The 23,096-nt window shown below is 36.0% G+C and overlaps 1 protein-coding gene across 1 annotated transcript in view; it reads left to right on the top strand.

The window, feature by feature from the left end:
- Positions 1–23,096, top strand: part of CD2AP (CD2 associated protein) — a 140,592-nt gene that overhangs the window by 94,329 nt on the left and 23,167 nt on the right. The window contains exons 10-13 of the mRNA XM_011282366.3: positions 3,112–3,148; positions 5,157–5,219; positions 21,378–21,543; positions 21,932–22,074. Of these exons, the coding sequence (XP_011280668.1) occupies positions 3,112–3,148; positions 5,157–5,219; positions 21,378–21,543; positions 21,932–22,074 (409 nt within the window). The remainder of the gene's footprint in view (positions 1–3,111; positions 3,149–5,156; positions 5,220–21,377; positions 21,544–21,931; positions 22,075–23,096) is intronic.

Genomic DNA, 23,096 nt, shown 5'->3' on the forward strand with positions numbered 1-23,096 from the left:
CATTTTATTTCTGCTTTGGTCTTTGTTCTCCTTACTTGGGGTTTTGTTCTTTTTCTAGTTTCTTTACATGTAAATTAATACTGTTTATTTGGGAATTTTCATATTTCTTGAGATTGCTATAAACTTGTCTGTTAGAACTGCTTTTGATGTGTTCTATAGGTTTGAAAGTTGTGTTTCTATTTTTCATTTGTTTCAACATAGTTTTTTATTTTCTCTTTGATTTCTTTGTTGACCCATTGATTGTTTAGTAGTATTGTTTAGTCTCCATATGTTTGTGCTTTTCCAGGTTTCTTCTTGCAGTTAATTTCTAATTTCATACCGTTGGGGTTGGCAAAGATACTTGTTATGATTTCAGTCTTTGGAATTTATTTCTTATTAATTTTTTTTTTTTACTGTTTGTTTTTGAGAGAGAGAGAGAGAGAGAGAGAGAGAGAGAGAGAGAGAGAGAGAGAAAGGGAGGGAGGGAGAGAGAGGGACAGAGAGAGAGGGAGACAGAGACTGAAGAAGGCTCCAGTCTCCGTACTGTCAGTTCATGGCCTGAACTGAAGTTGGACACTTAACTGACTGAGCCACACAGGTGCCCCTAACTTTTGGCATTTTAATTATAATATATCTTTGTATGGCTCTCTTTGGTTTCATCTTGTTTGGAACTCTCTGTACTTCCTGGACATGGATGTCTTTCCTTTACTAGGTTAAGGATGTTTGTAGCCATTATTTCTTCAAACAGATTTTCTGTCTCTTATTTTTATCCTTCTGAACCCCCTACAATGTGAATGTTAGTACAATTATTGTCATTTCTGAAGTCTCTTAAACTATTCTCATTTTTTAAAAATTCTTTCTTCTTTTGCTGTTCTGATTGGGTGATTTCCACTATTCTATCTTCCATTCAGGCGATCCATTCTTCCGTATGCTCTAATCTGTTGATGTCCTCTAGTGTATTTCTTAGTTCAGTTATTGAAATTTTCAGCTCTGACTGCTTTTTGGTACCTTCTTATATTTTCTACCGCTTTGTTAAGGTTCTTACTGTATTTCTTCATTCTTCTAAGTTGAGCAAGCATCTTTATGACCATTACTTTGAATTGCTTATCAAGTAAATTAATTACCTCTATTAGGGTTTTTTTTTCTGAGGTTTTATGTTGTTCTCTTGTTTTGAACATTCTGTTTCCTTATGTTGTTTGTCTTTCTGCATTTGTGTCTGTAAATTTGGCAGAACAGCTAACTCTTGGTCTTGAAGGAGTGGCCTTATGTAGCAGTGTCCCCTTTGTTTATTGTGTATGCCAACAGGATTTGGTTGGGCAGCTGGAGCTGGAGTAGGCGTGAGTTAGGGTTGCCCTGGGGCTTGCTACAATGGGTCACATGGGCAGGATGGCTGCGGCTAGAGCTGGCGCGGACTCGTTGGTGTATGACTTGAGCTGGTGTGGACATGGGACCAGGCATTCCAATGTACTCTGTGCCAGGGCCACACGGGCGGGAGGGCTTGAGCTGTTGTGTGCAGGCCTGGGGTATGCTGGAGCTTCCAGGGCCACCTTGTTGGGATGGCTAGAGCTGGGGCTGGCAAAGGCAATAGGCTGTCTTGGTGGGAAAGCTGATCTGGGTTAGGGGCCTGGGACTTGCTGGGGCAGTTTTAATAGGCCAGCAAGAGTGCCTGGACTCTGCTTTCATTGGCACTGTCAAAGTAGAGCGTTGGGAAAGAAATAGTGGCAATTTCAGGCATCTCCGACCCTGGAGAGAGTTCTGGCAGTTCCTTCCACCATTTGGCAGAAGCTCTATGGTCTTCACTTATAGTCTAGTTGCTCTTTAAATTGCTCTTTTGTTTCTGTGCTCCAGGGCAGGTGTGTCTGCTTGGGACCCTCAATGATACCCCCTACTGCAAGTCCTTACATCTGGGGTGTGTTTTGTGTTGTTACCTTGTCTCCTACTGTTCTCTCTGTGGTCCCTCTGTTGTTTGTTGTACAGAAGCTGTTCAGTCCACCCTCAAGTTTTAAGGAAGAATTGCTCTGTATGTAGGTGTAGTTTTATCGTGTCCATGAGAGAAGGTCAGTTCAGAGTCTTCCTATTCCATCATCTTGGACTGCCTCCTTGCTCCTTTTCTAATGGAATTGGAGAGCAGACACTGAGAGCAAGATGGTCTGCTGGATTTTATTTAAGCCAATGTTGAAATTTCCAAACTTTGCAGTCTTTATGTAGTTAAGTGAATCACTAGAGGTTACTCTATGGGTTAATGCTGTCTGAGGCCCTTCTTTTGCTCGATTTCATTCAGTATTCAGCCTTCCGGGTGCTTTATTTTTATACCCAGGGAACACATTATTTGGGAGGGCTTATTTGGTGTTCATACAGCACTATCAGTTAATTTTAATTTGGGAAAACCTGATTCACATGTCTCAAGTTTTTGATGTCATTAAGTCTTAAAAATGAATAAATGCTAAACCCAACAAATTTGAATAAATTGAAGAAAAACAGGCTTTTTCCTTGAATCTTCTCTTTGAGAGTTCTGAAGAATCGAGAGTATAAGCTAGATATATTTATTAGGTGACTCTTTTTTGTTGTTGTTGTTTGTTTTAAAAACAGTCTCTTCTCTCCTTTTCCCCAGTACTCAGCTGTTAAAGAGAGGTAAAATTGTGCCTTGGAATCTTAAAGTAGGGGAGGCAATAATGAATATTTTTGATTATCATTATGATTTTTTTAATGCTTCTTTATTTTAGAGAGAGAGAGAAAGAGTAGGGGAGGAGCAGAGAGGGAGTCAGAGCATCCAAAACAGGCTCCGTGCCTAAAGGAGGGAGCCTGACGTGGGGCTTGAACTCAGAAATTATGAGATCATGACCTGAGCCAAAGTTGGATGCTTAGTCGTCTGAGCCACCCAGGTGCCCCTGATTATCATTAACATTTTTTAGATTTATCATAATCACTGGTAAGTTTTGACATATTTGAATTTTGATCAAGAAGGCATTTGTTCTAATAGAATAAATTTTTTGTCAGTGGCCTTTTGGTTGTTAAGATCTTACTATTTTATAACAGATACTCATATAATTTAGATTATTAATGATCAGAAGTTATCTTAAGCATATGTAAGATGTAAGTATTCACATATTTTTACCATTGTTATTTTAATAGAAACCAAAGAAACCACCACCTCCTGCTAAGGGTCCAGGTATGTAGGAAGCACATTATTCAGTTTGCTGTTTTTCATATTTTCAAGTTATAAAATGGTGAAATTGGATTTTAAGTAAACCATTTATTTATATGAGCAAAAACCAAATATGATGTAATATATACAAATTCTAGAAATACATAAAAATTGAGTGTTCACATGCATTGTCTGTATTTTTTAAGTATAAATTGTATACAATAGGATGTTAAAAATAATTTGTATACTTTAGTTATGACTTGTCATATTTCCCCCCCCCACACACACAATTTAAGTTTATTAGTCTTGAAAGAGAGAAAGAGAGCAAGCAGGAGAGGGCCAGAGAGAAAAGAGGGAGAGATAGAGAATCCCAAGCAGGCTCTGCACTGTGCAGAGCTTGATGTGGGGCTCGAACCCACGAACCGTGAGATCATGACCTGAGCCGAAATCAAGAGAGGGACACTTTGAGCCACCCACGTGCCCCTGTCATTTCTAATTAAGAAAATTGACCAAGTTTAAATGCATTTAGAATAGTATACTTCAGGGGCACCTGTGTGGGTCAGTTGGTTAAGCGTCCAACTTCTGCTCAGGTCATGATCTTGCAGTTTGTAGGTTCAAGCCCCATGTTGGGCTCTGTGCTGACAACTAAGAGCATGGAGCCTGCTTTGGATTCTGTGTCTCCCCCTCTCTCTACCCTTCCCCCACTCATATTCTGTCTCTCAAAAACAAAAATTTTTAAAAATTAAAAGAATATAATACTTAATATATTGACCTAATTAGTTATTCCACTTTTTCACATTAAATTCATTTGTTAATGTCTCATATAAATACTAATTATTTGTATTTCTTCAGAGAGTATGCTGAAGGGTTAAACTCGAAGAGTTTATTTTTATTTTTTTAAGCAGTTGAATATATTATGGTATACTTAGAAGAGTTTTCCAGAGTTACAGTTTCATAATCTGGCCCTTTGTCTATTTCTGTAAGTTTTAGATCCTAATTTCATTTCTTCTCCTTTTTTTCTTTTTTTTTCTTTTCTTCTCTTTTCTTTTTCTTTTTTTCTTTCTCTTTCTCTTTCTCTTTCTCTTTCTCTTTCTCTTTCTCTTTCTCTTTCTCTTTCTCTTTCTCTTTCTGTTTCTCTTTTTCTTTTCTCTCCTCTTTTGTTACTTTCTAGTTTTTTGTTTTCTTTTTCTCTTCTCTTCTCTCCTCTCCTCTCCTCTCCTCTCCTCTCCTCTCCTCTCCTCTCCTCTCCTCTTCTCTTCTCTTCTTTCAAGGGGGGGGGGGAGGGGCAGAGAGATGGAAAGAGAGAATCCCAAGCAGGCTCTGAGCTGTCAGCATGGAACCCAATGTGGAATTTCATCTCACAACCAGGAGAAGATCATGACCTGAGCCCATATCAAGAGTCCACATTTAACTGAACCACCTAGGTGTCCCTAGCCCCTAATTTTTGATTTTTATAAATGAGGTACAATTATTTTCTTGAAAGATTTGCTCTTTTAAGAAATAATACAGGTCCTTTCCTACTCCAAGTTTTCATCTTTGTATTTGCTGACTTAATCCCAGAGCAAGGAAAGCATAAGTTAAAAGTAATTTTTATGGAAGTTGGTGTTCTAGGCTTTTTATTCACTAGTCATATTGGGGCTTTCAAAATTTAATTAAAGTTAAATCAAATAAAATATTGAATTCCCCAGTCACAGTAGTAGTATTTCAAGTCAACACACTTAGTATTGATAACACAAAAATAGAATATTTCCATCATCATGGAAAAGTTCTACTGGAGAGTGGTGTTGTAGAGGGTATGAACACCTTCATTTGGCAAAGAAGGAACTGAGACCAGAGTTACTACTCAGCCATGTAATGGTGGTAGGTGCAGGATTAGATAGTTAGCCTAGTGATTATGGTACATTGTTGTTTCTGTTAAGTCATGTTTTCCTCTGATGTTATTTTTAAACTGACCTTTTCTGCTTAGTAGTATAATTGTTTTTGTGCTTTGAAACTAATTTTTTTAAGTACTAATTTTGGCTTTTTTCCTTAGCTCCAAAGCCTGAGCTAATAGCTACAGAAAAGAAGTATTTTCCTATAAAGCCAGAAGAAAAAGGTAAGGGTAATTCTTCCACTTTCAGAAAAATAATTCTTCTTTGGATTTGTCATTGTAAGTAATAATATCTCTCCACATTGATTGATTTACACTGATTTTTTTATTATTAAATATAATTTATTGTCAAATTGGTTTCCATACAATACCCAGTGCTCATCCCAACAGGTGCCCTCCTCAATACCCATCACCCACCCCCCCTCCCTCCCATCCCCCATCAACCCTCAGTTTGTTCTCAGTATTTAAGAGTCTCTCATGGTTTGCCTACTTCCCTCTCTGTAACTTTTTTCCCCCCCTTCCCCTCCCCCATGGTCTTCTGTTAAGTTTCTCAGGATCCACATATGAGTGAAAATATATGGTATCTTTCTCTTACTGACTTATTTCACTTAGCATAATACCCTCCAGTTCCATCCACGTTGCTGCAAATGGCAGGATTTCATTCTTTCTCATTGCCAGGTAGTATTCCATTGTGTATATAAACCACATCTTCTTTATCCATTCGTCAGATTTACACTGATTTTTAACAACTGTTCAGTATTTATTTGGAGTTTTCTGGGAGGAAGTACTTTATCAAGAGTGATAGGAAATTAAGGTTTTATTCAAACTGATACCAATTTACATTCATTAAAAAGTTAAACTATTACTTCAGTAAGGTTATAGTATTTCATTATATTATTATTTGTTTTTTCAAAAAATAACGAAAGTAAGCATTAAATAGTTATACTTTGTCTTTTTTGGAGTCTCAAATTTTAAAAAATTCTTAGGTGTAAGAGTGAGTTATGGGGTGCCTGGGTGGCTCAGTCAATTGAACGTCCAACTTCGGCTCAGGTCATGATCTCCCTCTGTGTGGACAGCTTGCTCAGAGCCTGTAGCCTGCTTTGGATTCTGTGTCTCCCTCTATTTCTTCCCCTTTTCTGCTCATGCTCTCTCTCTGTCTCTCAAAAATAAATAAATGTTAAAAAAAATTTTTTTAAAAGTGAGTTCTAACATGGAAGTGATTTGTTATGTATTATTTAATTTTCACTGTCTGTCATATAAACTTGGAAAGTATTCCAAGGTACCATATCTATTTTGTTAAAAACATCATTTTGTTTTGTTATTATTAATTTGGATAAAATAACTATTTCTCTTTGTGTACAGAAAGATCTGCAATGGTTATATCTAGTATTTTAGGTTATATATACAGTTGACCCTTGAGCAGCATGGGTTAGAACTGCACAGGTCCATTGGTACGTGAATTTTTTTCGATAAATAGGATACAGCACTGTAAATGTACTTTTCTTATGATTTTATTAATAACTTTTTCTTAAGCTTAATGTATTATAAGAATAGAGTATATAATGTACATAATATATAAAATATGTGTTAATTGACTGTTTATGTTATTGGCAAGGCCATTTATTCAACAGTAGGCTTTCAGTTAAGTTTTGGGGAGTCAAAAGTTATATTCAGGTAACTGTGTTCAGCTGTGTAGGGTATTGGTACCCCTAACCCTTGTGTTGTTGACTGTACAAGCAAAACCTTGAATACTATTTTAGAATGCTTCTGTTTCTACTGCCAATATTGTTTCTGCCTATCCTTGTGTGTTGCCTGCAGTGTTCCTGTATTCTCTTAACTGATTTCTCTCACTTTAGTCCCGTGTCTGGCTTCTATTTCATAGTTTTGCCAGATTCATTTTTTAATAAACTATTTTCTAGAACAGTTTTAGATTCACAACAAAATTGAGTAGTAACTACACAGAATTCCCATACACTCCTTGCCCCACACTTGTACTGCCTCCCCCACTATCAACATCCTGCACCAGAGTGGACCTCCACTAACACATTATCACCTGAAGTCCATAGTTTATATTAGGGTTCATTCCTGAGTTGTACATTTTAATGAGTTTGGGCAAATGTATAATTTGACAAATGTGTAATACAATGTCTAACAGAATAGGTCTTATTATTCTAAGAATCTTCTTTGCTCTGTTATTTCATCCCTCCCTTCCCTCAGCCCCTGGTGACCATTAATCTTTTTATTGTCTCCATAGTTTTGCAGAATGTCATATGGTTGGAATCATACAGTATGTAGCTTTTTCACTTTAATATGTGTTTAAGTTTTCTCCATGTCTTCATGACTTAACAGCTCATTTTCTTTTAGTGCTGATTAATATTCCATTATCTATCTATAGCACAGCTTATCCATATTTACCTACTGAAGGACATCTTGGTTGCTTCCAAACTTTGTCAGTTATGAATAAAGATGCTATGTATAATTAAACATCCTTGTCAAGGTATTTGGTGGACATAAGCTTTTAGTTCACCTGGGCAGAAATAACCAAGGAGTATGATTGCCAGATCATATGTTAAAAGTATGTTTAGTTGTATAAGAAACTGTCACATCATCTTCCAGATTATGCCATTTTGCATTCCCATCAAGAATGAATAAAAGCTCCTGTTGATCCTTATCTGAGCCAGCTTTTGTTGTTATTGGGAACTGACCCCCCCCCCCCCCAATTACAATTTTGGTATTATCTTCTACCCTTTTCATTCACTAAATACAGTAACCACATTCTTGTCCCTGAATATGCCATGTATTTTCATAGCTTTATCTCTTTCTCGTTATCTATGCTCAGCATGGGAAGTTTTTAGATTCTTTTTTTCTTTATGTTTGAGAATGTTTTATTTGTCATGCAAAAACAACTTAGTAAAAGTATTTTTTAATTTCAGATGTAATATGGCTATTGTTAGGTCTGAGCATTGGATTGGTTTATTTTGGTGCCTGGTTATAATACCGGTCCTACATGAAAGACTCATTTTACAAAGATACTGAGAACTAAATGTAAGAACTATGTTGTTGGCTTCATTACCTACATTATGATATTCCTTTTATAGTCTCCTCCATCAAGTAGGTAGGGATTTTATTAAAATGTAGTAATGACTTCCCATATTCCCTGAAATCAGTTGTGTGGATCCCATTAACAAAATGGAAGGTGATCCATTTTTAGATCATTTATCTGCTCAAAAACCTGACTTGGTGAAGTAACAAGGACTGAATTTGCCCTCCTGAGTTGAACAACTAGAAGACTGGACAAAATAGATGAAATAGTGGTTTCAGGTATTGGACAATAGATCATTTAGGACTGTTATCACGGAAGGAAGTTATCACTGAGCCAGTAAGGCAAGTCCTAACATTACCCCAGCTTATTGTCTAGAAGCAGTTTATAGGCAGTAGAAAGGAAGAAGCCAAACAGAGTCTGGTTTTCCTCTAGAGCTGAGGAAACAGGAGAAAAGGAGTTTAGGGAGGTCAAAGCAGTTACTGTTTGTGGGGCAGAGTGCCAGAATAGAGGGAACTGCACCGAGAACATTCTGAGATCTCAGTACATCTTAACCATGAGGCTTTGGCTGAGTACTGTGAATTATATACACATGAAAGGAAACTTCCACAGGTAGAGAAATAACTACTAGAAAACATTTGGTGAAGCAGTTTTTGGAACTCACTAATAGTTCATGTTCCCACAAGCCACAGGGGAAGGACTTCATAAAGTGTAGGATGGAGTCCATAAAAGATTATATCACCTTAGACTAAAGTCGTCTTCACATTTACCTTGGAAGCAGATTGAACTATTTCCTGAACAGGATTCTATACAATTTGGAAGAGTATAACACCTGAGAGTGTTAAATATATAATGTCTGGGGAGCCTGGGTGGCTCAGTCGGCCGACTTCAGCTCAGGTCATGATCTCGCGGTCCGTGAGTTTGAGCCCCGCGTCGGGCTCTGTGCTGACAGCTCAGAGCCTGGAGTCTGTTTCGGATTCTGTGTCTCCCTCTTTCTCTGACCCTCCCCCGTTCATGCTCTGTCTCTCCCTGTCTCAAAAATAAACGTTAAAAAAAAATTTAAAAAAAATATATAGTGTCCATTATCTGATAAAAAATTATTAGGCATGGAAAGAAGCAGGATAATAGCAACCTGTAACTAGAAGAATTAGTCAATGAAACAGACCCAGAAATGGCAAGAGATGATGGAAATAGCAAGGACATTAAAACAGCTATTATAGGGGCACCTGGGTGGCTCAGTTGGTTGTGTCCAACTTCAGTTCTGGTCATGATCTCATGATTCGTGGGTTCGAGCCCCACATCAGGCTCTGTGCTGACAGCTCGGAACCTGGAACCTGCTTTGGATTCTGTCTCCCTCTCTTTCTGCCCATCTCCTGCTCGTGCTCTCTCTCTCTCTCTCTCTCAAAAATAAACATTAAAAAGAAATTTAAAAAAAGAATGGAGTTTAAATCTTGACTATTTACTGCTCGTGCCAACATGTAGATTTTCTCAAACCTGCTTAGCAGTTTTCTGCCCCCTAATTTCTCAGAGATACCTGAATGCTGGCCATATTATGCTTCATTAGAATAATAATATCAACACTTTTGAAGCAGAGGTTTTTCCTCCTGCTGTTTGGAAAACGTTTCTTGGACATACCTCTGAGTAACCCACTCCATTCTCAATGACTTGTTCTTGGTATGAACTATGTATGAAAGGAAGGGAGCAACTAATGTTTATTTTGGAGTGCCAGGCAGTGAAGCATATAAATGTGTAGGAGCTCTATTAGGCTTGTAAGTCATTTAAGTGTTTACCTTTATGTATATGTTCTCCTTGGTAGCCTCAGTCACATCCATAGGAAGGGCATAATGGGCTAAAGTCCAGCCATTCAACACTTACTGGTGGAGGCAGTGAATCTGCGCTCACTTGCTTGAGGAGCATTTTTCTCTAGAGTTTCTATACCTGCAGGTGTTAAGACCGGGTTTGTTATTTTTCAGTCAGTTCATAAGCAGAACATAACCAGATGGCACACACCTCCAGGCAGGAAGTAAACACCAATATGTTAATATTGGCAGTATTGTTTCCTAATTAGAATAGGAAGGGAGAGTTGTGCTGGTAGATGTTCCTCTTGAGTTTTTTTGTCTCTGTATCTGACATTAAGGGAGACAAGTTATTGTTGCTGGGGAAATGTAGTCACATGCTAGGAATTCATTGCTAATACACGAGACTACAGATTTTCAGGGTCTAGTTGGCCGATTTCTGGGACTCTGAACCCCAGTAGATTGAATTGTGAATCTTACCCTATCTTTTGGAAACAGTTGTACTTTACTATGTAAGATTTTCTCTTGCAGAAGGTTGCGTGACTGCTGCTGGTTCCCACACAAAGGTCCAGTAGCATCATTAATTAATTCATTTGCTCAATTGCTGAACTAAAAATTAATAAAGACTATCAGAGTTGGATTTTTGTTTTATTTTTGATTCTTCGGACAGTCAGATATATAAAGCTCATGGCTTAACCATCATCTGCATTCTGCTGATTCCCAGTCAGTGTTTGGATTTGTTCATATTCATTGCTGTTTGTACTTTGATTTGTTTGTATTTCATATTTTCTACCTATATGTGTGTCTGTGTGTGTGTGTATTTTATATGTTTTTTTTTTTTAATGTTTATTTATTTTTGAGAGAAAGGAAGACAGAGCGTGAGCAAGGGAGGGGCAGAGAGAGAGGGAGACAGAGAATCTGAAGCAGACTCCAGGCTCGGAGCTGTTAGGACAGAGCCCGATGCAGGGCTCGAACCCACGAACCGTGAGGTAATGACCTGAGCTGAAGTCGGGTGCTTAACCGACTGAGCCACCCAGGCACCCCATACTTATGTTTTTAACGAATTTCTTTTATGGAGGGCCTAGTGGTAGAACATGTTTTGTTTATTTTTTTCTCCTCATTCTTGGTATTTTTGCCTTACGTTGAATTCCAAGCTGGCAAAATTGGTCTTGGTACATAATTGAACATATTGCCTGTAAGTCTGGAGGTCTTGTTTGCTTAGGAGTGTTCTCTTCTTCCTATGAGCCAGTAAAAGGAATGCAGAGTAAAAACTTAATGGAATTGAAATATGATAAAAATGTGTAGTTTTCTATTTATGTGCTGGCTATGGATAGTATTCTTCATATTACAGTGATTTGGAAATCAGTATTCAAAATATGCTTTTCAATTAGTATGTGCTCTGGAATTTTGGTGTAATACAATTTAGTATGGAATTAAAATCAAGATCTGTGTGTTTGACTCATTTAGCGGCAGTTATTATTGGAGACCCTGAACTCAAATGCATGCCTTTTTATCTGTGATGCAGTCTGTAGTACAGACTCTTGAGTTGAGAGACCTGTGGTAGAACTCTATTGTATTATATATTTAGTATGCTTACCAAAAAGGAAATAGTACTTATCTCTAATGTTCTACAAAGAATATTTTGGTATCTGTAATATATCACTCCTGTTTGAACCTAAAAATAATCTTGGCCTCTTAAGAAGTAGCAAATATTCTTTATTATACTTAACCCACACATGGGACAGACTTTTAATAAATGTCAAATATGCAATAGCATAAAACCAATAAATATGTATGTATGAGGCAACTGGCTTCTGTTAATCACGAGGATTTAATTTTTTTTTCTATTTTAAGTGATACTCTAATAATTCTAGTTGAATAGTTAACATGTGCATGGTAATGAGGAGATTGTAATTATTCAGAGACTTAGAAAATGAGCATAATGTGTTGACTGGAAAAGAGAAGGTGGTTCCAGACCACAGAAAGAATGTGAAAAGAATGAGAGAAAGCATATTCAAGAAATGGCTATAGGTAACTTAGGAAGCTAGAAATTAGCTAGAAATGTAGCGTGGTGCAGTTGTTTTTGGTCTTGGTGGCATATTAGAATTACCTGGGTGTCTTTTAAAAATATGCTGATACTAAGGATCCTCTCCAGAATTTTTATAAGGTAGAACTCAGATAGTAGTATTTTTTTTTAATATTTATTTATTTTGCGGGGGAGCACCGGCGGGGGAGGGGCAGAGAGGAGGACAGAAGATCTGCACTGACAGGTTGACAGCAGTGAGCCCTATGTGGAGCTCGAACTCACAAACAGCGAGATTGTGACCTCAGCCAAAGTCGGTCGCTCAACTGACTGAGCCACCTAGACGCCCCTCAGGTAGTAGTATTTTTAAAGCTCTTCTCAGGATTCTAATCTGAAGATAAAACTAAGAACCACTTATGTAGTTCATAAAAGGCCTTTAAACGCTATGGCAAAGAGTTGTATTTAACTATCTGTTTATATGTTGCCTTGCACCAAAAAGGATTTAAAGTAGTGATAAGGATTTCAGAATTTATATCATGGAAATAAAGGGTATATGCACATGTTTCATATAAATATGTGTTGGTCATTATGATGCATGGCACATGAACTTAATATATTTGAACATTTTCTGTTGCATTTGGGAAAAAACTCTAGCCTACAGTGTTTTCTTCCCAAAAGCAGACTTTCTTGACCACATTAGCCTTAGTATATAGCCTACCAGATTTTGAGTGATCTGGCTCCCTACTGAGTTTTCTCTTGTTAACTGTTTGTGGTCGGCTCCCCCAGTGTATAACATTCATAGAGTATCAGTTTCCTGCCCTCCCAGTTGCATGGTGTAGTATCCTTTTCCTGGCATCTCATCTTTATCTTGCACTCCTTCAGATTCTTTCCATACGTGATTCCTTCTCATTTTTTCAGATTCCAGCTTAAAACAGCCATCTTAATGTCACCTCTTTGACATTAGTCTTTTCTTTATTACTCTGTCTAAAAGTAGTTATTTCTCATTATTGTATGTTACATGTACATTAGGTATTTTTTGTATATTGTCTTTTTCCCACATTTGACTAAACCACTAAACCCTATGGGGCAAAGGTGTAGTGTGTGTGTGTGTCTGAATCTTATTTGACATTGGTTCTGTAGTTTCTTGCAAAATATATAATGAATAAGGGATATTTAATACAATAATTACTATGTAATTGGAAGGCTTTTAAAAACTGGTGTGACATGTTCAGATAGGTTTTTCTGAAACTGTTTTAGTGCTATTTGAATAGGTTTGGTGATGGTATGGATAAAAAGGAAATTGGAATGGTTTCAGAGCAAAGAATAAAAATCCTTATTCAAACTGAAACAATAGGGAAACAGTCTCATATAATTGGAAGTCTAGAAGTAGGAGTCTTATGACCCTCCATTGAATAATTTCATTATGGACCTGGATTATATCTCTCTCCATTTGCCATCTTTAGTGTCTACTTTGTCTTCAGATTGGTTTCCCTTGAGGTCACAGGAATGCTGACTGTGACCATCAGGGGCAACTTGATATTTTGTCCATTTAATAGGAAAGAGGAAAACCTCTCCACACCTGTGGAAAGTAAGTCCTCTTCAGTTTCTTGGACCAATTTGGGGTACATGTTCAATTCCAGATAAATGTAAAAAGAATGCTGTCTATTTAATAGCTTGGTATGATCGTATGAAGGTAGGATAGATTTGAGTGAATCAGCTACATTATCTGCTAAAGATGTTGAGATATATTCAGGCTCTCCCATAAGGGAGGTGGTTTAGGTTTATAGTAGTACATCTTGTTGACTAATTAGATCCTAACGGTTGTGAGGATGGGAAAATGAGATATGATTTATAAAATAAAATAAAGACAGTTTCTAGGAGAAAATACACGAGTTCAGCTTTTGATACACGGTTTGATATGAATATAGGAAATATGGGATGAATCTTGTTGAGAGTTTGTATTAAGCATTTATTTGTAAGGTGCTGTCTTGGAAGTTAGCTAGTTAAATTTATGGATACAGGTAAGGTTGTTCGAGAAGGTTGCTTAAAATCAGAATAGGAAGAGTTTAGCTTAGAGTCTTAGAATATGTACATTTGAGAAATTGTTAGATGAACTGGAACTCTTGAAGAAAACTGATGAGTGATCATATAGACAGGCAGAGAATGATCTGAGTGAGAATAACTGGAAAGGTTGTGTGAAATATATACATATATACTAGACATAGGAGAGCTATGAAGGGTACAAGAAGTTACAGGGTCAAGATGTAGGAGAGGAGGGGAGCCCAGGAAAGTGAGTCTGGCATTTGAGCCTGTGTTTCCTTTTTTTTTTTTTTAATTTTTTTTTTCAACGTTTTATTTATTTATTTATTTGGGACAGAGAGAGACAGAGTATGAATGGGGGAGGGGCAGAGAGAGAGGGAGACACAGAATCGGAAACAGGCTCCAGGCTCTGAGCCATCAGCCCAGAGCCCGACGCGGGGCTCGAACTCACGGACCGCGAGATCATGACCTGGCTGAAGTCGGACGCTTAACCGACTGCGCCACCCAGGCGCCCCGAGCCTGTGTTTCTTTTTGAGGCATTTGCCATTTCTGAAAGTGCTAGCTGAGACTATGAAAAGAACTTTCAATGTATTTTTGGGTTTGAGAAGACAAAAATTGGAGTTTAGGGCCCACAGAAAAGGAGATACATTAGTAGACTCTTGAACTTTAATTGGGTTCCAAAAAAGACTCCGTTTAATAAGAAGTGTGAAATGGAAGTAGAACTAGCTCTCAAAAGCACTGAAGCCCACGTGCTGATTGTCTCAGTCTGATTGGAAGAGAAGGTACTCTGGGATTTTACCGTGGCTTCGCCTCGCTGCCTGAAACAAAGTAAACCCTTATTTCCTGTAGAAGAAGACATCATCTAGAATTTTAAATTATCTTTGTATATTTTCACACAAATGTTTTATGTCTCTTACTCATAGAGAAATAACCAGACATACTTGGAGATATGACACATGACTAGAAACAGAAAATAAACCTGGTCCACAGTGTTCTAGGTATTTGAAATATCAGACACAGGCTATAAAGTATCTATGCCTAATTTATGTTCAAAATAATAAAAGATGTGATTGATAATTTTGGCATAACTAAAAACCATGTAAGTGTAAATGAATTTGTGTAACTATAAAATATACAGTGGACCCTTGAACAATGCAGGGGTTGGGGCGCTGGCCCACTGTACGTACAAGTTTGACTCAACAAAAACTTAACCAATAGCCTACTGTTCACCAGAAGTTTTACTGATAACAGCAATCGATCAACACATATTTTGTACGTTATATATAATATGTACTGTATTCTCACAGTAAAGTAGAAAAAAAATGTTAAAATCATAAGGGAGAAGAAATACCTTTATAGTACTGGACTGTATTTAAAAAATCTGTATATAGGTAGGCCTGCACAGTTCAAATATGTTGTTCAGGGTCAACTGTATATGATATATGTGTGTGGGTATATGTTAATATATATGTGTATGTATGTGTTTTCAAAAGAAAATTTCTGAATTGAAGCTTATGGTGGGAAGAAAGATGGAAAATATCGAAAAGATCTTAATAGACATATAGAATAGAATGAAAAGGTTTAATGTACATGTAATTGAAGATCCAGATGGGGAGGAGAGAGAAGGGACTAGAAACCTTATTTGAAGTTATAATGGTTTCCAGTCTTCCAAAAATGATGAAGCAAAAAGCTACAGAATCAAGATATACTGTGGAGCCCAGTCTGGATATATACAAAGAAAACTACTCCATATACTCACTATTAGGCATGCTGCTATAAGCAAAAAATAATATTGAAAACAGCCAGAGAATAAGACACATTTAATTTTAGAGTAACAAAAATAAGAGTGACAGTTGCTTCTCATTGGAAAAAGTTTGAAGCTGAAAGACCATGGAATCATGTCACCAAAGTGTTAAAGGAAATAACTGCTAACCTATAATTATATTGCCAATGAAAATATCTTCAGGAAAAAAAGATGAAGTAAAACATTTTTAGGCCAGTCAAATCTGAGGGAATTTATCACTGGCATGCCAGTACTTTAGGCAGTTTTAAAGGATGTTATTCAGGCAGAATGGAAATGATTCCAAATACCAACTGGGAGATACAGAAATCAAGAGCAACAGAAAAGCTTAAATAGGGATGCTTGGGTAGCTCAGTTGGTTAAGCTTCCACCTCTTGATTTCCAGCTCAGGTCAAGATCTCATGATCCATAAGTTCAGGCCCTGTGTCGGGCAGTGAGCTGGCAGCAGATAGGTAAATCTAAATATTTACTGTATAAAATGTTAATAATGCCTTCTGGGCATTTATAGAAATAAAAATGCAACAAGGCAGCAGGGGTGTAAATGGAGTTAAAGTGTTAGGGCCAGTAGAAAAATTTATATATGACTTCAAGGATATGTGCTGTAATCTCTAGGCAGTTACAAAAAAATAAAATAATGTATAAAAAGATAATGGGAGAACATAGAATAATGAAAATACAAAAAAGCAAGGAGAGAAAATGAAACAGACCAAGCAAGAAAAAATAAATACTAAGTAATTACAGAAAATATAACTGGACTAAACATTCCAGTTAAAAGAAAAATTGTTAGACTCAAAAAAAAAAAAAAAAGAAAAAAGAAATCCAACCATATTCTGCTAACAAGAGACATATCTTAATGATAAGAATTCAGGAATGATTAAATTAAAAGAGTAGACAAAAATATGCCAGACAAATGCCAGTCAAAAGAAAGCTGGTCTAATTATAGAAATAGCTGACAAAGTAGTCAGGGTAACAAGAAGCATTTAGAAGGACTTTAAGTCCTTATGATTTATAAGCAAAGTTGCCATTGTAGTAGCGAAAAGATGAATTAAATGAGTGATACTGATATCCATATAAGAAGTAAGTCTTAACCTCTACCTCTCATTGTACCTAAATTTGAATCCAGAAATAGATTGATAGGTACCTGCCTTATGACCAAAGTTGCAGCTATGGAGAAGTGGTAAAGGGCATTCTTCAGTAAGTGAAGCTTACATCTTAAACCTACCATATAAATACCTTATACCTTACCTAGTAACTTCTACCTACTTTACAGTATGCATTAAAAAAGGCAGTTCTGTGTGGATGGTGGTGCCACAAATATTTTGGAAGATACCATAAGCTAGTATTTCTATGCACTTGGAGTAGGAAACTGTTTCTTTAAGGGGATGTATACATACGCACACATACACATGCACGCGTGCACACACACACACACACACACACACACCCTACCACATCTTCCTTATCCATTTGTCTGTTGATGGACACTTAACTGGCTCTGTATCTTGACTATTGCAAATAATGCTGTTATGAACCGGGATGCATATTATCTTTTAGTATTTTTATTTTCTTTAGGTAAATAACTAGTAGTGGAATTATTAGATCATATGGTATTTCCGTTTTTAGTTTTTTGAGAATTTTATTCTTACTCATGCAGGAGGGAACTAAGCCTCATCTGAATTAACAGATGGATTAATTTACTACATACAGTGTTAATAATATATTTTTGTATTCTGTAATAAGATGTGGAATTTTTCATTTATTTTGATGGCATTTTTTTAGCTGCCGTATATTTTAGCTGTTTTCAATAAAATTATACTCTTATGATAATTCTTTTCTCTATCTTAAATTATAACATCTGTATCTTACATATTTCTTTCTTTGGGCATTTGAAGAAATAACATAAGACTTTTTTTTCTTAAATTTCTTCTTGTTTTTGGTGAATTTCTACCTAAACTAAAATTCTGCTGTGCACAGTTGGATATCCACATACAAAAGAATGAAATTGAACCCCTGCCTCATACCATATATAAAATCTGACTGAAAATAGATCCTTCACCTAAATTATGAGGTACAAAACTAAAGCTCTTAGAAGAAAACATAGGGCTAAATCTTGATCGCCTTGGGCTTGGCAATGGATTCTTAGATATGACACCAAAAGCTCAGACAACAAAAGAAAAAAAAAGCTAGTGGTATATATATATATATATATATATATATATATATATATATATATATACATACATACAATGGAGTATTACTCGGCAATCAAAAAGAATGAGATCTTGCCATTTGCAACCACATGGATGGAACTAGAGGGTATCATGTTAAGCGAAATTAATCAGAGAAAGGTATCATATGACTTCACTCATGAGGAATTTAAGGTACAAAACAGATGAACATAAGGGAAGGGAAGCAAAAATAATATAAAAACATAAGACTCTTAAATATAGAGAACAGAAGGTTGCTGGAGGGGTTGTGGGAACGGGGATGGGCTAAATGGGTAAGGGGCATTAAGGAAGACACCTGTTGGGATGAACACTGGGGATTATACATAGGGGATGAATCATTGGAATCTACTCCTGAAATCATTGTTGTACTACATGCTAACTAACTTGGATATAAATTTAAAAAGTAATTAATTTTAAAAAAGAAAAAGCTAAATTGTAATTCATTAAAATTAAGGACTTTTGTGCACTGAAGGGACATTATGAAGAAAGTGAAAGATTTACCACAGAATGGGAGGAAATATTTGCATAAATCCTATATTTGGTATCAGGAATATATAATGGGTTTGGTATTATATATAAAGAGTCGTTACAACTCAGCAAAAAGACAGCCTAATCCAAAAATGGGCAAAGGACTGAAATAGACATTTTTCCAAAGGAGATACACAAATGACTAATAAGTATATGACAAGATATTCAACATCATTAATTATTAGGGAATTGCAAACCAAAATGACACTGAGCTACTGCTTCACACTCACTAGGATTGTTGTATTAATAATAAAAATGGAAATAACAAGTGTTAACACGGACATGGAGCAATTGGACCCTTCATAACACTCCTGATGTGAATGTAAAATCTTGCAGCTGCTGTGAAAAACAGTTTGGTAGTTCTTCATAAAGTTAAACATGGAATTACTATATGATCCGGCCATTGCTCCTAGATACTTACCCAAAAGAATGGAATACAGATACTCAAATATTTGCATGCAAATGTTCATAATGGCCAAGAGGTGGAAAAAACCCGGATATCCTTCAACAGATGAATGGGTTGTGCTGTATGCATATAGTGGTTATTACTCAGTCACAAAAAAGAATGAAACGATGATACATATTACATTGAGAATGGACCTTGAAAACACTATGCAATGGGAAATGAGCCAGACACAGAAGGTTACATACTGGATGAGTCCTTGTATTCGAAATGCCCAGAATACATAAATCTGTAGAGACAGAAGGAGGTTGGTGATTGCCACGGGATGGGTAGAGGAGCAAATGGGGAGTAACTGAATAACGGGAACCAGACTTTTCTTTTGGAGTGATGAGTTTTGGAACTTGAGAAAGGTGGTTGTTACATAACATTGTGAATGTACTAACTGGCACTGAATTTTTCGCTTTAAAATGGTTAATTTTGGGGCGCCTGGGTGGCGCAGTCGGTTAAGCGTCCGACTTCAGCCAGGTCACGATCTCGCGGTCCATGCGTCGGGCTCTGGGCTGATGGCTCGGAGCCTGGAGCCTGTTTCTGATTCTGTGTCTCCCTCTCTCTCTGCCCCTCCCCCGTTCATGCTCTGTCTCTCTCTGTCCGAAAAATAAATAAACGCTGAAAAAAAAAATAAAAAATAAAATGGTTAATTTTATGTTATATAAATTCCACCTCAATAAAACTAAATAAAACCTCGTACATTGACATCATATATGATAAATCAGCATACTGTAGTTGATTTAGTCATGGCTGTACCAGGAATGATGAATCTTAGTTTTGTCACCTTTGATTTCCATGAATATTAAATGTATTATTTTGTTTTAGAATAGACTACACAGTTTAATTGATTTCAAGCTGTTATTTATGTATCTGTTAAAAGAAGTATGTTCAGTTAATCAGTGAACTTCTATTTGACCTTCAGTATTTTTCCTGATATTTTATATAAAACATCTTTCTTAATATTTTCTACAAATTTGATTGACTGTTTCAACTGATACAGATGGCTATGTTGGTTTATAGTTAGGATTGGGTGGTATAATTATGATGTAATTATATGATGCATTGTTTGTTTTGAGGCCATTTAAAATTGGATTTTTGTACCAAATGATGATCGTGGTTTTAATAGACTAAGCTGTATTTTCAAATGATCCAAGGAAACTATACATAAATAGTAAAACTGAAACAATGGTAGTTTGTATTTTCATTATTATTAAATTAAATCTCTTATTTTGAATGAGGGGGTTTACCTGTGGCTTGCAGTATTCAAGATTCATAGTCAGCAGTTTCCTATTGGTGTGAAATTATTTGTGGTCCTGTGATATTCTTTACGGTCCTGTGATATTCTTTACAAAGACCAAGTAAATTTTGAAAATTACTCAGTATGGCACATAAGAGTTTCTTCTTTTTGCATTATATGTGTTAGACACATTTTTGCCGACTCCTGTGTTATCATGAATATCTAGTATGTATGCACCTGTGTCAATTAAAAAAATAACCTCTTTTGCCCACGCCTCCACCCACTTACCCTCTGGCGACCTACCAGTTTGTTCTCTGGAATTTAAGAGTCACGTGTCAATTTTAATACTTGTTCTTAGTACCTGAATGATCAGGAATCAAGTATGTCATTATATATAGTATCATGCCTTTTTGGTGATAAAATTATTTTTATTAACATGGCATAAAACTGTTCCCTGTGTTTATTTCCAGCATATTTTCTTATCTACTTCATAGGGTTTTTAAGGGTGTTAATAAACTGGAAAAAAATGAAATTGTGTTAATGCATTCCTAGTACAATTATGAGGGTTATAAGTACAAGTCTGTAATTTTCTCTCCTGTGTCTAATCAAGCTATCCTGTTAACATTCTTTGTCATTGTGATCACTTTTAAATAAGTATGTTAAATGTCACTGGTTTCCTATACTTCACTTTCAGAAAGTGGTCTGGATTTGAATATAGGTAATATTACTTTCTGCTTCGAGTAAAATCATGTGATTGTATTGAGTAGTATACCACCCCTAAAAACAAAGGATGCTGGGAAGACAGGAAAAACCGGGCATTATTTGTTTCTCAGAAGCTTACGAGTGGTCCCCCTTCTTACCAAACTAAACTTAATTTTTTTTTTTCCTTTGAGAGTGCAAGCAGGGGAGGGGCAGAGGGAATGGGAGGGAGAGAATCCCGGGTAGGCTCCATGCTCAACATGGAGCCCCACAGATCCATCCTGTCACTGTGAGATCATGACCTGAGCTGAAATCAAGAGTTGGATCCTCAGCTGACTGAGCCACCAAAGGGTGCCCCCAAAATAAGCTCTTTTAGGTATTTAATCTTACTGAGTTATAACTTTAAAACATTGTACACTTATACAAATAATGTCTCTCTTTCTATTTCACATGTTTCCAGCCTGACATTAACTTTAGGAAATAGAAAAACCTAAATAATTTTGATTGTTAATAACTTATTAAATATTTTTAAATAATCAGATGAAAAATCAGTCTTGGAGCAGAAACCTTCTAAGCCAGCTGCTCCGCAGGTCCCACCCAAGAAGCCCACTCCACCCACCAAAGCCAATAATTTATTGAGATCTCCTGGAACCGGGTACCCAAAGCGACCTGAAAAACCAGTTCCTCCACCACCTCCCACAGCCAAGTAAGTTTTACCTAATTTTAAGTTATACCTGATTATTTTTACTAATTTACTTTATCTCAAATTTATTGATTACCTGCTTTTCTGAATCTCAGAATCATTTCTAAAGTATTTGTTTTCCGTATTTTTTTCTGTAGACTGTGATGGTTCTCTGTTAACTTTATATTCATACTAGGTGAATACACACAGATGAGGCTGTTTTTACATTTCTGATTTTATTGTGATTAGTCTTAATGTGGAGATTTATGTTTATGGAAATAATATTGTGGAACAAAGAGAAAAGTTACTATTATGCTATAATATCCTTAGTGTCATTAATTCATAATTTAAAAAAATGGTTATGATTCATATACAAGTGATTTCTACATATGTTTTGATTTTCTCATTTCAGGATTAATGGGGAAGTTTCTACCATTTCGTCAAAATTTGAAACTGAGCCAGTATCAAAACCAAAGCTAGATTCTGAACAGTTACCACTTAGACCCAAATCAGTAGACCTAGATTCATTTACAATTAGGAGCTCTAAAGAAACAGGTAAGTTAACATGTAGAAAGGTGGTGCATTTAAAAAAAGTTGCCAATACAATTTTCAGAAACTATTTAAGAAATTTGTGCATGCATTTTGTATCTGCATAGATATAGTAGAAATTAATTAAAATTTATTTAAAATCTATGAAGCTGGAATAGAAAAATAAAACTAAAAGAAGGTAAATGGGCAAAAATACTTGATTCACATAAGGACTAAGAAATGGATTAAAAGATAATCCATTTATCATTCTGTCCCCTCATGATGGAATGTCTGTACTATCTAACTTAGGCAGATAGGAATACATTTTAGTTTGAAAAATTAAGAATAAAGAGATCACATTGATTTTTAATACCAACACTAGATTACATTGAAGATTATTTTTACTTCTTCACTTTATCTCAAGGTACTTTTGTTTCCAGTTCAGGAAAATATGCTTTTTATATCTGCGTGTATGCGTATGTGCGTGTATCAGCAGGCTTTACTTCCTTAGCTAAATGTTGTTCCTTAAGTTTTAGGACAGATTTTTTCAACCCATCATTTTTGTCTCCTGGTCTTTTATACCTCTTAGTTGTAAAATGGAAAATTTGGAACACAGAAGTTTTGATAAAGGTCTCAGTATTAAAACATTGCACAATCATTTGTGGTAATAGTTATTATGTAGTACTTTGCATTTATTTTTAGTTCTTTTACATTTTCCAAGCACTTTCTCATTTATATTCTTATTTTATCTTTATAGTTATTCCAAAAGGCAGATGCTATTTTGTGTCTAAAGTCATCAAACTATTGGACACATTACATGTCCAAGATCATGTAAATCAGAAGAGAATTCTTTAAATCCCCTAAAGTGCTCATGATATTCTTTTAAAAGTTTTAATGTCTTAATATATTTTTTAGCCTTCATGTTAACATTTCATAAATACATTCAGACTTAAAGGTCAATTACGCTTAGATTTTTTTTGTCACTATATTGTAAGATATGCTGCTTACTAACCTTTTGAAAATTGTAGGTGATCTTATTATTTTTCCAT

This window comes from Felis catus, chromosome B2 (genome assembly GCF_018350175.1).
Source record: "Felis catus isolate Fca126 chromosome B2, F.catus_Fca126_mat1.0, whole genome shotgun sequence".
Lineage (NCBI taxonomy): Eukaryota > Metazoa > Chordata > Mammalia > Carnivora > Felidae > Felis > Felis catus.